Genomic DNA, 14,120 nt, shown 5'->3' on the forward strand with positions numbered 1-14,120 from the left:
TTTTTCTGAATACAATGATTGTTATTTGTTCTGAAACACTCAGTGACCTTTGTTCAGGCAGAGGAGGCTAATTGTGAAACTACCTGTAACACAGGAGTTCAAGAAATATTGAAATGCTCCCAAATTGACCACGTGAGATAGGCAAGGGCTGTGGTTTTATTCGCTATCCTTTCTGCTCTTAAAACCCACCAAAGATGAGAGGGAAGGGGGTAATTGGAAGCGAGAGCACAGGAGCAAGGGCATGGGAAGAGCCATGGGTGTCCAAACAGGTCTCAGCACTTGTGTCAGGATGCTGCTGTTCTTCTGGAGCTGAGGTGACAAGTGCATAGCGCTGCCGAAGAGGATGACAGCAACGTTGTTATCTCAGAGGAGTTCTCCTTACAAGTGAGGGATAATATTGCTGGACAACCATTTACTTTAAATGGGATGCTTACATGGCTATCTTTCATCTTAATGTAGATGTGTATCCCTAAACAAAGTACTCCACAGGTAAATGGGCAAAACTTGAGATTTAGGCTGTTACCCTCAGTAATACTTGAATTTGAATAACAATGAATACATTGAATAACAATGAAGTTATATCAACTGAAAATAAATGTTAATACATTGTTAGAAGTTAATATCAGCGACTGTATTTGCTGATATGCCACAAAAAAAAAAAAAAAAGAAAAAAAAAAAAGAAAAAAACAGAAGGGCAAGAGGCAATCTCCATTTTATTTGATATCCGAGGGCTTATGTAGCTTATTAAAATTTTGAATGCAGTGACCTCTTGAAACGTTGGCCACAAACCAAGGCGGTATGCAGGCAGCAACCTGTAGTCACTGTCCTAGAGGAGTGCTTCTGCTGTGACAAAATAGATGATATCTTTACAAAAATCCAGGAAGACAGGAAAAGTTAGATAATATTTTTGCTCTGGGAGCAATTAGAGTAACTGTGTAACCATTAAAAAAAAATTAATTATTGAGAAACTGAGCCTTGTCTTCCTTAGTGGCCTTCTACCACTCACAGGTTCAAACAACAGCAGGGACAACCTTGGACATTAGTGAATGTTGTTAGATTTTAGACTTGTTACTATGCAACATTAAATTGTTCTTGCAATTTCCTTGGGATCGGTGATGGAGGCTCATGTAAATTAACGTGGCTCACTCAAAACTTGAACAGGAAATTCATTCAAACTAATTTGTGGTAGTACAGCATCAAACTTTTGCCAAATTCACATTCTGACAAACAGTTCCTGTCCTTTATTATGTATGTATTTACTTGTTTATTTATTTGGAGGGAGGCTGGGAAGTCTCTTGCCTTATTATAAGCAATGCTCTCCAAATCAGGAATGTCACATTAGTATAGAAGAAAATCATCCATCTTACTCCCCTAAGTTGTTCTGCCTCAACTAATTCTGGTAATTTTGGGACATGAAGATACTGCTGATTTTTATTATTATTATTACTATTATTTTCCCCAGTGGACCTTGATCCACTAGTATTTAGTGAAAGCTATTAGTTACTTTTGTCTGAATACCAAGTAGAAGTGTGATTCTCCTGTATTACCTAATCAGAATAGAACATAAGAAGAGAGTGGGAAAAATTTTCCTCAGTGTTGCTAACTAGCAGTGTTGTTACAGGTATCTGGATCTGGCAAAAACAGTTCCCTTCTGAAGAAATCCTTAGGAACAGAGAAATGGAGCATGGAAAGGCAAGCTAAATCTAAGACACTGCTGGGTAGTGAGTAATGCACCAGGCAGCAATCAGCTTGGCAGTTGCTGTAAAATTTAAGCATGTGAAGAGGGCAGTTGTCCTCCTTATAAAATAATAATAATAATTTACATTACATCCTTCAGGTGAAGTGTAGTACAGAGCAGTATAAGACTTGCTGAGCACACATTTCTCCAAAGCTGCTTCTGGCCCTTGCATCTCAGTTACACTTTTAAGTTGTATAATGTTTTGAATGAATAGAATAAATGTATGTGAGTGTAGATCTATGAAATGTATGTAATTTAATGCTTTCTTTAAAGTTCTTGTTAATATTTTTGGAGGTTTTTTTGTGGCTTCCAGGTCTTATGTGAAATGCTCCAAAAGTAGACTGATGTGGTCACATTCTGATACATTCACTTGCTCCTTGGAGATGCCATTATAGTAACATGTTTGTGGTGTTGTGATAAGTTTGTCCTGCCTGCCAAAGCTTATTGCAAGTTGGTATAATGCAGCTAATCAAACTAATAGGTTTGATTTAGGTCTTATTAAGTGCTTTTTTTTTTTTTTCCATTTAGAATTTTTAACAGAGCAAAAATCTACTCTGGATAAGTGGCATTGGTTGTTTAATGGACTTTGGTCTTGTCAGTGTATCTGTCAAAACTGACATAAGAACATAATTACAGACTTAATGTTTTCCTGGACATGTTGGTGATGAATACTTTTAACAGTGTGCTTTTTCATTTGAGTTGCACCACGTACCCAATTACAGTGGGTAATGTATCTGCTATTTTTACAGGCGTGTGTTTTTCAGCATAAGAATTTTTCTATAATTTTGTATGAAATCATATTTTTTTTCTGTTTCTTCCATTCCCATAAGCATTCTGTTCTAAGGTTACACGAGTTTTAAGAGTTAGTGTAGGAGCTACTGAGATGTGTGGATTTTTCCTCCTCCTTGTTAGCAGCAGGTAGAGCAGAGTCATGCTAGAAACCTGCCTGAGAACAACCTTATTTTTGTATCTTCTCAGCATGAGCCTAATCAATAAGGAAATCTTTGTGGATCCAGCCTGTGGTTCTTTTCTCTCCTTTCATCTTCTTTTCTTTTCGTAATTGAACAAATCAAAACAACTCCCTCTCGTTTACTCAAATAATTGGAAACGCGTAGCTCTAATATGTTGTGTCACAACTTTTCTCTAGTGGTCTTATTTCCCCAGTAAACTAGGAATATGGCTGCATTAAGATGAAGCAAACAAAGAAAAATATTTTAAATATGTTGAAATACCAAACTTAAGCTGAGATCTGTGTGGTCTCTCTCTTAGGTTCTGTCACAGCTTCTTTTCAAAATACTTCATTTTTTCTCCTTTGTTTTCTTTAAAGTCTTGTCACTTGCATAGAATAAGAACCTGCATCAGGGCACTTCTGAGAGCTCTTGATTTATCCTCAGTTAAGACTGAACTCTTCCTTATGGTAGGAAAACATGTTACTTGCCTTTCATAGTAAGTGCCAGTGGTGTATATGCAGCCACAGACAAAAGTTTTTAATTTCCTTCTTTATCCATAGGTAATGAGTATACTACAGAATTCTACTTCATTATACCTCTCTTCATTTTTCAGACATTGCTGATTTTTGTGTAGATGAACAAGCTGCTTTGAAAGACATGCTTTTGAATTAGTGAACCTTTTCTCAGCATGATAATCTTCCGTTCTATAAATTTAAAAATCCACTTCATTTTTTTTTTAACCATCAATTTGTAGTTCAGACATTATTTCATAGGACATTAGGGAGTTGCCAGTCTCGAACTGATTTACTGAAGAAAAGCAGATTATGCAACTTTGACATTTTCCATTTTATTGCCAGCCAGCATCCCAGCCCTCCTGTCAGCTGACCAATCCTACAGCCTCGTGGAGGCCTCTCCCATTTTTTTCTTTTATTTTGTGTAGTTCAGAAATATGTCTCTGAGAGAATGCTGTTACTTTTCTCATAACTTCAATTTCATCCCTCTCTTTTGCAAAAAGGAGGAACCTCATTTGCAAAAAATCACACAAGATATCTCCTTTTTACCCAAGTCAGGGACTGACTGTGTTTATACCATCTCAGTATTTCCAAAACACCCATTGCAGTGACTCATACATAATCCTTTTAAGGGGTGAAAACAACATCTAAAATACAAAGGAGGTTGAACCCAGCTGGTTCTCGAAAAACTTGCAGAAAATCCGAAATTTAGCACTTGGAAGAAAACTCTTCTGTGGGGCAAAAAGCAAACAAACAAAAGCCAACCATTTCTACATTACTGCTTATAAGAGCTAACTGCATGTCCTTGGTAAAGATGCAATGAGACTTCTGTTGTTGTTCTTTGGTGGTCTTCAGATGTGAGAGTATGCTCAGGTTTTTGCTTCTCTTCTCTTAGTTTGAGAAAAGCCAGGAACGCAGGTGTGTACTGTGCTCAGTCTGAGACCTCCCTGTACCTCACTGTCATTGCTGGTCATTTCCAAAGTTTTTTCAAACAATGTTAAGATTCTCTTGTTTTTCTGCTTTTTGAAAGGTTATGATTTTTTTTTTTTTTCCTAACTGTGCCTTCTGATCTGGCTGTCACTGTGGTATGAGTCTTTTTAAAGCTGAACTTTTAATCAGCCAGGCACACTGTTTTAAAAACAATTGCAATTTTTTTGATATATATATATTATTAAATCGTTAAAAAATTAGAGATGAAATCATCGTTCATAAAAGAGAAGTTCTGGAAGTTCCCACCTAAGGCACTGTAGTTTATATAACAGCCAGAGTCATTCTTTGATTGTAGATTGACTTTGTATTTTCTTCCAGACTGCATTTAGAAATTTCTTGTCTCAGTTATCTATGGACAGATGAGTAACCTCCAGGACCTTAGGCTGCACCACACATTTAAATGCTATTAGTTGCTTTCTTTGAAAAATGCTCCTAAAATGCTGTGTTGGGTCTGGCTGGGGCAGCGTTAATTTTCTTCACAGCAGCCCAAATTGTGGTATGTTTTGGGTTTGTTATCAGCACAGCTGGTATTTTAGCAGCAGCTGAGCAGTGCTTGCAGAGCCTAAAGGCCTTCTCTACTTCTCTCTCTGCCCACCAGAGATCTGGCTGGGTGTAAGCTAGAGGGTGGGAAGAGATGCTGCCAACTAGGTGACCCAAATTGATGGAGGAGATATTCTATACCATGTAATGTGCTTAGCAACAGAACAGAAGGAGGGGTTAGAGAGATTAGCCATCTTTTGCTTGGGAACTGGCTGGGCATCAATCTACTCATGGGAGGTTGTGAGTGTTTGCCTTTGCATTACTTGTTTTGATTTTTTCTTTCACTTCTCCTTCTGTTTTAAAGTGTTTTATCTCACATGTGAGATTTCTCCCTTCTATTCTTTTTTCCTCCCCTCCATGCCCTAGGTGTGGGCAGGTGACACTGCTTAGGCCCACAGCCAGTGCCTCCCTCAGGTTTGTCACAGGTGCCTAGAAATCGAAAGAAGAGGTGAGTGAGTGTCTGCATGTGTAACTTTCTGCAATATTTTTCATTCCTAGAAAAATGAAATAGGTTTAGGGAACAGTAGATAAAAGCACTATAATGCAAATTGTGTGTAATGGTTATAATGTAATATTGAGAAAGTTGTGGTTCCGATTACAGCAAAGTAAACAAATGACTTTGAGAAGTGTCATGCATCAGTCAGAGAGCAAACAAAGTGGAAGCTTGTAGCTGTTTTATAGGTAATGGAAGTGGAGTGAAAGGGTATTTAATATTGTACAGACCAAGGGCATAAGAAATCCCTGTCTTATTGAGACTAGTGATCCATCCTGCCCGGAAGGACAAGCGAATAGGTCTGGCTGCTCTCTGTGCTCCCTTCCTTTTGGACTCTTCCATCATCCATAAGGGTTGAATTAGAGTTTTTAAGAGATACTTCCCTGCCTAATCCTTTTGCTGTCCATTTGTGGATGAATCACCCATTACTTGGCCTTGTCCCCCATAGAACTGCTGTACCGTCTGTGTCCACAGCTTTCCACATGGCATATTCCAGGAGATCACTGCCTGTGCAGAGAACTTTTCTGATCGTTTGTTGTTGTTGTTTTACAAAAAACCTATGAATTTTGCCTACTGCCTCTAGTTTGTGTATTTAGGGTCAGTGGTGCTTTTGTGTTCAGTTTATCCATCACCCTCATGATTTTCTAAGCTCCAGAGCTATGCTTCTCAGCCTTCACATCTCCAAAAACTGCAGAGTCTCAGCCTTTCTGGCCACGTGCCATGAAGCCCCACAAGCCTTCCGCTTCTTTCTGATTTCTCTGTTCTCTTCCATCCCTAACTGCAGCATGTCGTTTTGAGATGTGGAAGACTAAATACTACCAAAGATGTGAACACATGAAAATTATATGCTGTCAAAAGCACTCTTCTTTAAGCATCCTTTCTGATTATACTCGTTATTTTGTTGGCTTTTTAGCTGCCTCTGCGCTTGGAGCAGAAATTAGGTACAAGTTTGTAAGGGCTGAGTGTTCAACAGTGTTCTGACAGTTAAGTGGTGGAGTTTTCATGCTGATTTGTAAGGCAAGTGTGAGATGATGTGTTTTGAAGAGTCCTCTTGAGACATTTTGCTTCCTTGCAAAACATGCTTTTTCATGTGCTCTCTTATCCTTCTCTTTCTCTTGTTGCCTTTTGAGAGTTCCTTGAAAATGGCGGAAGAGCAGAATAATGTAACCCTTCTGCATTTTGTACATCTTTCCTGTTTAATCTAGAGAAAGCAGAGAGGTACGATACTTCTTGAATAAAGGATGTTATTTTGAATTCGAGCCTCTCCAACTCCCATTGTTATTGTGTTAGTCTAGGCATATTTTATTGTAGGTTTTTGTTATTTTCTGAAGGTGGTGAAGAATGGTGTATGAGGTAAATAGTGTGATGTAGTAACAATGTACTGTTGCTGCAGTAATGGCAGACTAGTATTACCTTAGCCATCAAGCAAAAATTCTTTCCTGATAATGTACCATACTGATTCTGTGTGATTCTGTCAGTAGAGGACATCCTTCTAATCTTTTTTTTTTTTTTTAATCCAGTATTTGCTACTAGGCAGTGAGATGTTACTGAAATCCATACGCTAAAAATCCATAGAGGACATCCATCTTACTTACAAGTAGATAATTTTCCCAGAAAATGCGAATTTTCAGCAATGAATTTCCATTATTCTTTTAGTCAGAAGTACTGGGAGAAGCAGTGACTGTATTTTTTTGGTGCATGTTCATGGGTGGGGCTGTTGTAATCCAGCTACTTCACGCTCAGCTAGTCAGGGCCTTTCTGCCAAATTTCTTTCAATATCTCCCTTGTTCTAGCCCCATGGATCTTGTTGATCACTGACACTGCCAAGGAGTTTCCAAAATCCCAGCCTTTCTTGGCAGCGCAAATTTGATATTTCTTTGGGAGGGTACCGTAAAGTTGTAAAGTCACTTAAACATGAGTGCACTCAGCATCAGTGCTTGTGGCTGCTGACTTCAGCCCCAAGCATGGCTTCCATGGCTGCACAGCAGGTCAGAGCAGGACTATGGCTTATTTCTGCCTTCAACTTACCTCACAGCTCTAAAACAGCACTGCTGTTTCAGCAGAGAGAATAATGCTTGTGGGAACAATTTTTGGGATGAGCAGGACATTAAGCCTTTGCCAGAACCCACTTGCTCAGGTAAGTGTGGGCATGGTCCAGTGAAGCTCTCCAGCAACTGCTAACTTTAAGTGTTCATTCAGCCCCTTAACAGGCATTTCTTTATTCTTGCTTAACATATGTTTAGTGTCAACTTTCAGTGTCCAAGGTACAAGATTTTGGGGAAAAAAGAGTAAGTAATACATTTATATGATCTCCTGCTGTTTCTCTGTGTGTATATATAGGATGACAAAGAAGCCAACAGACCCTTACCAAACAAAGGAGAGCATGGACTAGGAAATGAGAAGTTCAAACCTGTGGTACCTTGGCCTCATGTTGAAGGTGTGGAAGTGGACTTGGAATCCATTCGAAGGAAAAATAAGGCCAAAAATGAATTAAATCAGCATGGTGGTGGTGATAACAATCAGCAAAACGTCATCCAGAGGCAGTATCTCACATTTAAACCTCAGACATTTGTATATCGAGATCCTGTTTTACGACCTGGAGTCCTCGGTAATTTTGAACCCAAAGAGCCTGAGCCTCATGGAGTTGTTGGTGGCCCTGGAGAGGAAGCGAAGCCATATGTTTTAGGACCAGATTACAAAGAATCCGTTCAAGCCAGCATAAAAGAGTTTGGGTTTAATATGGTGGCAAGTGATATGATCTCACTAGATCGGAGTGTTAATGACTTGCGTCAAGAAGAGTAAGCAAACGTTTTGTTTTCTTTTAGTTCTGTTTTTATAAGGCTTAATTATTTTCTTTCCATAGATCATAACCGATGCTTAAAGTAATATTATTAATTAGGCCAAATACTTAAGACTTCTTGTTCTGACAGGCAAGAGTGCTGTACTATACCAAATATTTCTGCATATATTATGCTAATGCTGTTCCAATTATTCCTTTTATAACTGCTTAATCTATATTGACTTGTCTCTAAAATCATCCATTTTACTGTTTAATTGCATTATTTTGGATGTTCAGTTCCCAGCAATCTTCCTTGTTGTATCATCTCTTTTTAATCCAGAAATTCTTAAGATTTGTTTTTAAGTAAGAATGCTTTTTATTATTATTATTATTTCATGCAGAAGTTCCTATGGTATTGTTTATTTAGTTATAGTTTCATTACAGTGCTTTAAAAAAAAGACAGAAAATATTGTTTACTGTAAGCATTTTTACATAGTTACTTGCATTAACAGGAGTATATAGATCCGCTATAGATGGAGTTTGGGTTTTGGAGCTAACACCAGAGTAGTCTTCTACTTGCACCTCTCACTGCATTTATCACAAAGAAGTAAAGGGGGAAAGAAGAAAGTTTTTACTTGCCTTGGGGTGTGTCTACTTCACTGTGAGGGGAATTCTGGGAAGATATTAATATTTACTCTGTGTATAATTACCAATAGGTTTCTGCAGTCTCTTCTGTTCTTTGTTAAATGCTGAAGCCAAATTTGCTTTCAGGCTAATCTGCGTTTGATATTATTTTCCTTGTTAAATATCAAGGAAAGGTCCCTGAGCAATCTTATTGATTAGTGGTTTTTTTAAGCCTTTTTTTTTTGCATTGGATAGGAAATTATATGAATTTAAATATAAAATAGGTTCCTATTCTCCCCAGCAGTGGAGTTATTTCTATACCAGGGTTTGGTGCCAACATCTGGATGCTTCCAACTGAGGCAGCTATCTATTTGGCTGGCTGTTGATTGCTTACCAAGACTTTGCTGTGGCCCTTCATAAAGGGTGTTTTTCCATGTCAAGAGGTGGGAGAAACCTGGTGAGCCGTTAGTCTTACTCATGCTTCTGCATGCTCTACTGCTTGGATTTACTACTCATTGTGTGCTTACTAAAATGAATGAAGTGCACAGAGTGCGGGACTTCTTTCATGCCACATTCCTGGGGTGACTTACTGAAGGTTTCCACCTGCTTGAAGTTAAAGAAGAGAAACAAGTTTGTCAACTGATAGCGGAACAGGAATGTTGAATTTTACAGTTTCCTCCAAGCACATTTACAGATAAGTCTTCCATGGTGGTCAGAGCCAGCAGCTCAAATCAAAGTCAGGCTTTATTGTTTAATATCCTAAGAAAGCAAACAAAACAGCATGAAAAAAATGAGCAAAATACATCTTTCGGGCAAATTTATGTTGAATATTTCATATACTGAATACTTGAGAAGCTTGCAGTTATCTTAAATCTGTTAAAGGTTTATTGCAATCCCCATGCGTCCCACAGGAAAGGCAGAAGAGAAGGAAAGCAATGCAGGATTGGTTGGTATTGCTATATGCTTTCACGTATCAGTGTATTCACTTTCCTGCTTTTCCCCCTGCAAAACAGCAGGTTTCCTCATGGATGCACCATTTATTTTTCTCCCCCTTTTCACCCTATTGATCCATTCAGTAAGTCTTGAAGCCATTTTGGTTGTAAGACTGGGCAGCATTCACTTCAATTCTACCAAAGAACAATATAGTCATCCTTTTTTGACTACCAGTATCTTAGCATTGTTAAGTCAGTAAGATATTTTAGTCAAAGGCTGGGTTATTCACTCAGAGACACTCAAATCCAGGTAGGCCTCTTGTCAGCCTTCTCTTTGGGGCATAGAAGTTCTTCAGCATCACCCTTAGCAATGAGTTTTGTTCAGGGAAAGGTGTTAAGTGCTTCCCCACACTGCATTGGCAGGAGTGAAACAGCACTGTAAGAACTGTTTCTCTCAGTTTAAAAGACACATAGCCCCATGAAGGGGTGTTCATCCTGCTGCAGTTAGATTTGTCTTTTCCATCAGACCCATGGCCAAGGTGATTTGCCAACTGCCATTACTGAATCAGCAGGAACTTTGCTGCTGATTGTAGACAGTCTCAGTTCCATAAAAAAAGCTTAAGTTTTGCTGCCTTCTGTAGGGAGGGATAATGTTGGCTGGTGCGCTGAAGCAGATTGTCAAGTAATGCTGTCCTATTCCTTAGGTTAGCAATGTGAACTCCTACTTTGAGTTACTTAACCAGTCTGTTTTGAGGATGAAGTCAATCACTTCTGTTGGTATGAGGAACTATGATGGGTTTAGGTGGAGCAGGACTTGTTTTCCCCCTTACTTCTAGTTGCAAAGAGGTAGAAACAGCTTTAGCAGGCCCTGTCCAAAACCTCTGAATGGTTGCTGAAGAAAACAGAATCACAGAGTGGCCATGGTTGGAAGGGACCTCAAGGATCATGAATCTCCAACCCCCCTGCCACATGCAGGGCCACCAACCTCCCCGTTTAATGCCAGACCAGGCTGCCCAGGGCCCCATCCAATCTGGCCTTGAACACCTTCATGGATGGAGCATCCATAACCTCTCTGAGCAGCCTGTTCCAGCACTTCACCACTCTGCAAAGAACTTCCCCCTGACATCCAACCTAAGTCTTCCCTTCCTCGGCTCAAAACCATTTCCCCTTGTCCTGCAGTTATATCTACCCTTTCAAAGAGTTGATCCTCCTCCTGTTTGTAGGCTCCCTTTAGATACTGAAAGGCTGCAATGAGGTCACCCCATAGCCTTCTTTTCTCCAGGCTGAACAAGCCCAGCTCCCTCAGCCCCTCTTCATAGGGGAGGTGTTCCAGTCCCCTGATCATCTTTGTGGCCCTCCTCTGGCTCTCTCCAACAGCTCCCTGTCCTTCTTGTGCTGGGGGCTCCAGAGCTGGACACAGTACTCTAGGTGGAGTAGAGGGGGACAATCACCTCCCTGTCCCTGCTGGCCAGCCCTCCTTTGATGGAGCCCAGGATACCATTTGCCTTACAAGCCACAAGGGCACACTGCTAGCTCATGTTAAGTTTTTTATCCATCAAGACCCCCAGGTCCTTCTCTGCAGGGCTGCTCTCAAGGACCGCTCCTTCCAGTCTGTATGGATGCTTGGGATTCTTCCGGCCCAAGTGCAAAACTTTGCACTTTGTCATGTTGAACCTCATCAGGTTCACCCGGGCCCACCTTTCCAGCCTGTCAAGGTCCCTCTGAATGGCATCCCAAACCTTTCCTTAAAACTTGGTGATTTTTACCATCCATGGATTTTATTTTATTTTATTTTAATTCTGACAAGTTCTGCCTTTTAAGAGCATTTGTATTCAATTTTACATGTTGCTCTGAATCTAAGCAGAACTCTGATAAAACCTTAGCTTTAGGGAATAAGGTGATTAATTTATTTGTTCCCTGGGTATTTTTGTGATTGGGAGTCTACACAGAGATAAAGCTGAATAAAAACAGAGCAATAAATAATCTGGATGATTTTGGATTCAAGATAAACAGACTTTGCTAGGGAAATAGAAAATGGACCTGGGCAAGAGATGAATGCTGTCAGGTATGAGGTACATCCTCTGAAAAAAAAAATCTTCACTGAAGAGAATTACTGGTAGGCAGAGCAACAGCAGGGTTTTTGTTTCCAGCATGCAGAGCACTTGTGCAGAATTTAAAAAATAGATAAATAAATATAAATGTGCTGGGTCTGACCAGAGATCTGCTTTCTCAATTTTTTTTCTCTGTGGAATAACTTGTGCTTGGGAGAAATCATGCAGGAGTGGTCTAACTTTAGTTCCTGGCAACCAGCAGGTCAGGGTTTTGTGAACCAGAAATTGCAACAGGACCATCATGCTTCATGGACCTTTTCTGTGCATGTAATTGTCTTTTAAAAGCATTTGTACTCTTGAAATTCATTACGTTGTGAGTCAAAGTCCCTTTCCAGGCTGAAGACCACAGTGTGTGCTTAACCTTTCCTCCTGGAAATTGTCATGTACCCCTGTTATTCTGCCACCCTGTGATACAGAAATATCAGCTGTAACAACATCGAGCTGCTACATCATTGTTCTGTATTTCTTCCTTATTCCTACCACTGTTTGCCCTTTCATCACTCTCGAGCTAAAATACTCCCACAGCTGCTTGTGTTCAACTCCAAGACTTTTTGAGTGACAATGAACGGCAAGTTCAGAGGCTGTCTTTGAGTGCTGTGCTCTTACGCTTCATGTACACTCACTTGTGCTTGCAGTGGGCTCTCCTTATGGCTTGTTGCCTGAGTAGTTCCTTGAATTGTTCTGCAGCCTCTTACATTTCAATAGAGACGGCCTAGATTTTAATAGGCTGTTAGAGTCACAAATTCCCTTCAGCGTGAGCAATATTCATTCATTCCTGTTCCTTGAGCAGTTACTGATCTACAAAACCTTCCATCTTATCCTTCTGTACTTTGCTGTAGGTCTTTGCTTCTGAAGAAACTGAAGAGTCTTTATCAGAGGCTTTGGAAATTCTGTTAATCTACCAACAGACTCACCCACATCCACATACTTTCTGATTCCTTTAAAAGATTAATAATATGTTTCTGCAGCATGATTACTTCAACAAATGCTGTGTTTACAGTTTACTAGTTTTGTTCTTGATTATTTGCTTCTATTCACAGCACTGGAGTAGGACTCAGTAGTCTGCTGTTCTTTGAAACCCCAGAGCCCTTTTGTAAAAATCGGTGTCAGACTTTCCTTTATCTGTTTGCTTGATACCAAGGCTGGTCAGCAGTACTTACACACCACAGTGTTTTGTCAATTTGTGTTGCATTCTTTGGGAAATACTGGGGTTCTCAAAAAAAAAAAAAAAAAAAGAAGAAAAATTTCAAAAGCAGTTACACTGTATAAAGCACAAATAAAGTAAAAGCTAAAAGCTATTGTGAAGTATCGCTATGTGCTTGCTCTGTTTTTGTATTTTTCCTTGGTTATCTGGTGTCCATCGCTGTTGAGAGTTTAGTGTGAATGCTTAAGTTACCTTTCCCACTTCTGAAGTGATCTCTCTCTATTTTGATCATCTATCAGCCCAGCAGGCTTTCTGGCAGACAGCCTATCCTACTTGTGCTGTTTGGAAAAAAATATTTCAATAGTGGCTTTCATGCTTTAGTATCGTTTTCTCAAACTTCCCCCCCCATCTTACTGTTTACGTTCAGTTTGCCTGAATTAGCATTCATTTCTGTTTTCTTTTTTTGGACACCACCCAGTTTATTTAAAAAACATCTCCTTCTCACTGCTAACAGCACCTGACTTTTAATCATGCTGCCTTTCCTCGTTCCTTTTAGGCTTTTTATTTATTTATTTATTTATTTACAAGTAGTGGTAAACAACACTCTCAGCTTCTAATATGTTGTCTTGAAGAAAACTCTGAAATGCTACCTGAAAGCATTTTAACAAGCCTACTCAGTTCTTTATAGTTCCCTTTCTAAGAGAAAGTGTTGCTGTGACACATCCTGACATTGAACTTTCACTCATTGTGGCTACAACTAGAGTGTGGCTCCCAAACAGGCTCTTTAGCAGAGCTCAGTGTTGTGCTCAGTGTAGGTTTTGAGTTTGGATTTACCAACTCACTTGAGGCAGTGGAAGTCTCCTGCCTGTGGCTTCTGTGCCTCCATGTGCTCCAGTTCTTCCTGGTGCATTGTGATGGATGGCAGAGTCCAGCACAGGTGGCCAGTTCTTCCCTGTAGTAGTACTGATGGCTTCCCTTGTCTACATGTGTGTCAAATCTAAACTCTAGTAATTTTTATACCTGGTTTATTTAATGAAGGCAATCCTCCCTGGATAAAATTAAATGGTGCCAAAAGTCTCACTAATCTATTTAAAACAGGCTACTATTCAATTTTCTCATCCAAGCACTGAGTCTCTGCTTCTTTATTTGCCACTGCCTAGCAGTTTGGTAAATCCGGCCCTCCTCTCCCTCTTTCCATCTGGAAGCAGTAAATAAATGAAATGTCTGTGCCTTCTCAGCCTCATGTCTCAGAGTATGGAATACTGAATGACTCCTCAGGACAAGCTTCTCCTATTTTCCTTCAACTC

The 14,120-nt window shown here is 39.7% G+C and overlaps 1 protein-coding gene across 2 annotated transcripts in view; it reads left to right on the forward strand.

Annotated features, from left to right (window-relative positions):
- The window catches only part of GALNT7 (polypeptide N-acetylgalactosaminyltransferase 7), a gene marked incomplete at both ends in the record, with an annotated part of 66,051 nt that overhangs the window by 20,533 nt on the left and 31,398 nt on the right, over window positions 1-14,120 (forward strand). For both annotated transcript variants that reach the window (XM_079534664.1, XM_079534663.1), the window contains one exon: window positions 7,564-8,021. In XM_079534664.1, coding sequence (XP_079390790.1) covers window positions 7,564-8,021 — 458 coding nt within the window. The remainder of the gene's footprint in view (window positions 1-7,563; window positions 8,022-14,120) is intronic.

The sequence above is a fragment of the Tetrao urogallus genome (assembly GCF_951394365.1).
Source record: "Tetrao urogallus genome assembly, chromosome: 4".
NCBI classification, from domain to species: Eukaryota; Metazoa; Chordata; class Aves; order Galliformes; family Phasianidae; genus Tetrao; species Tetrao urogallus.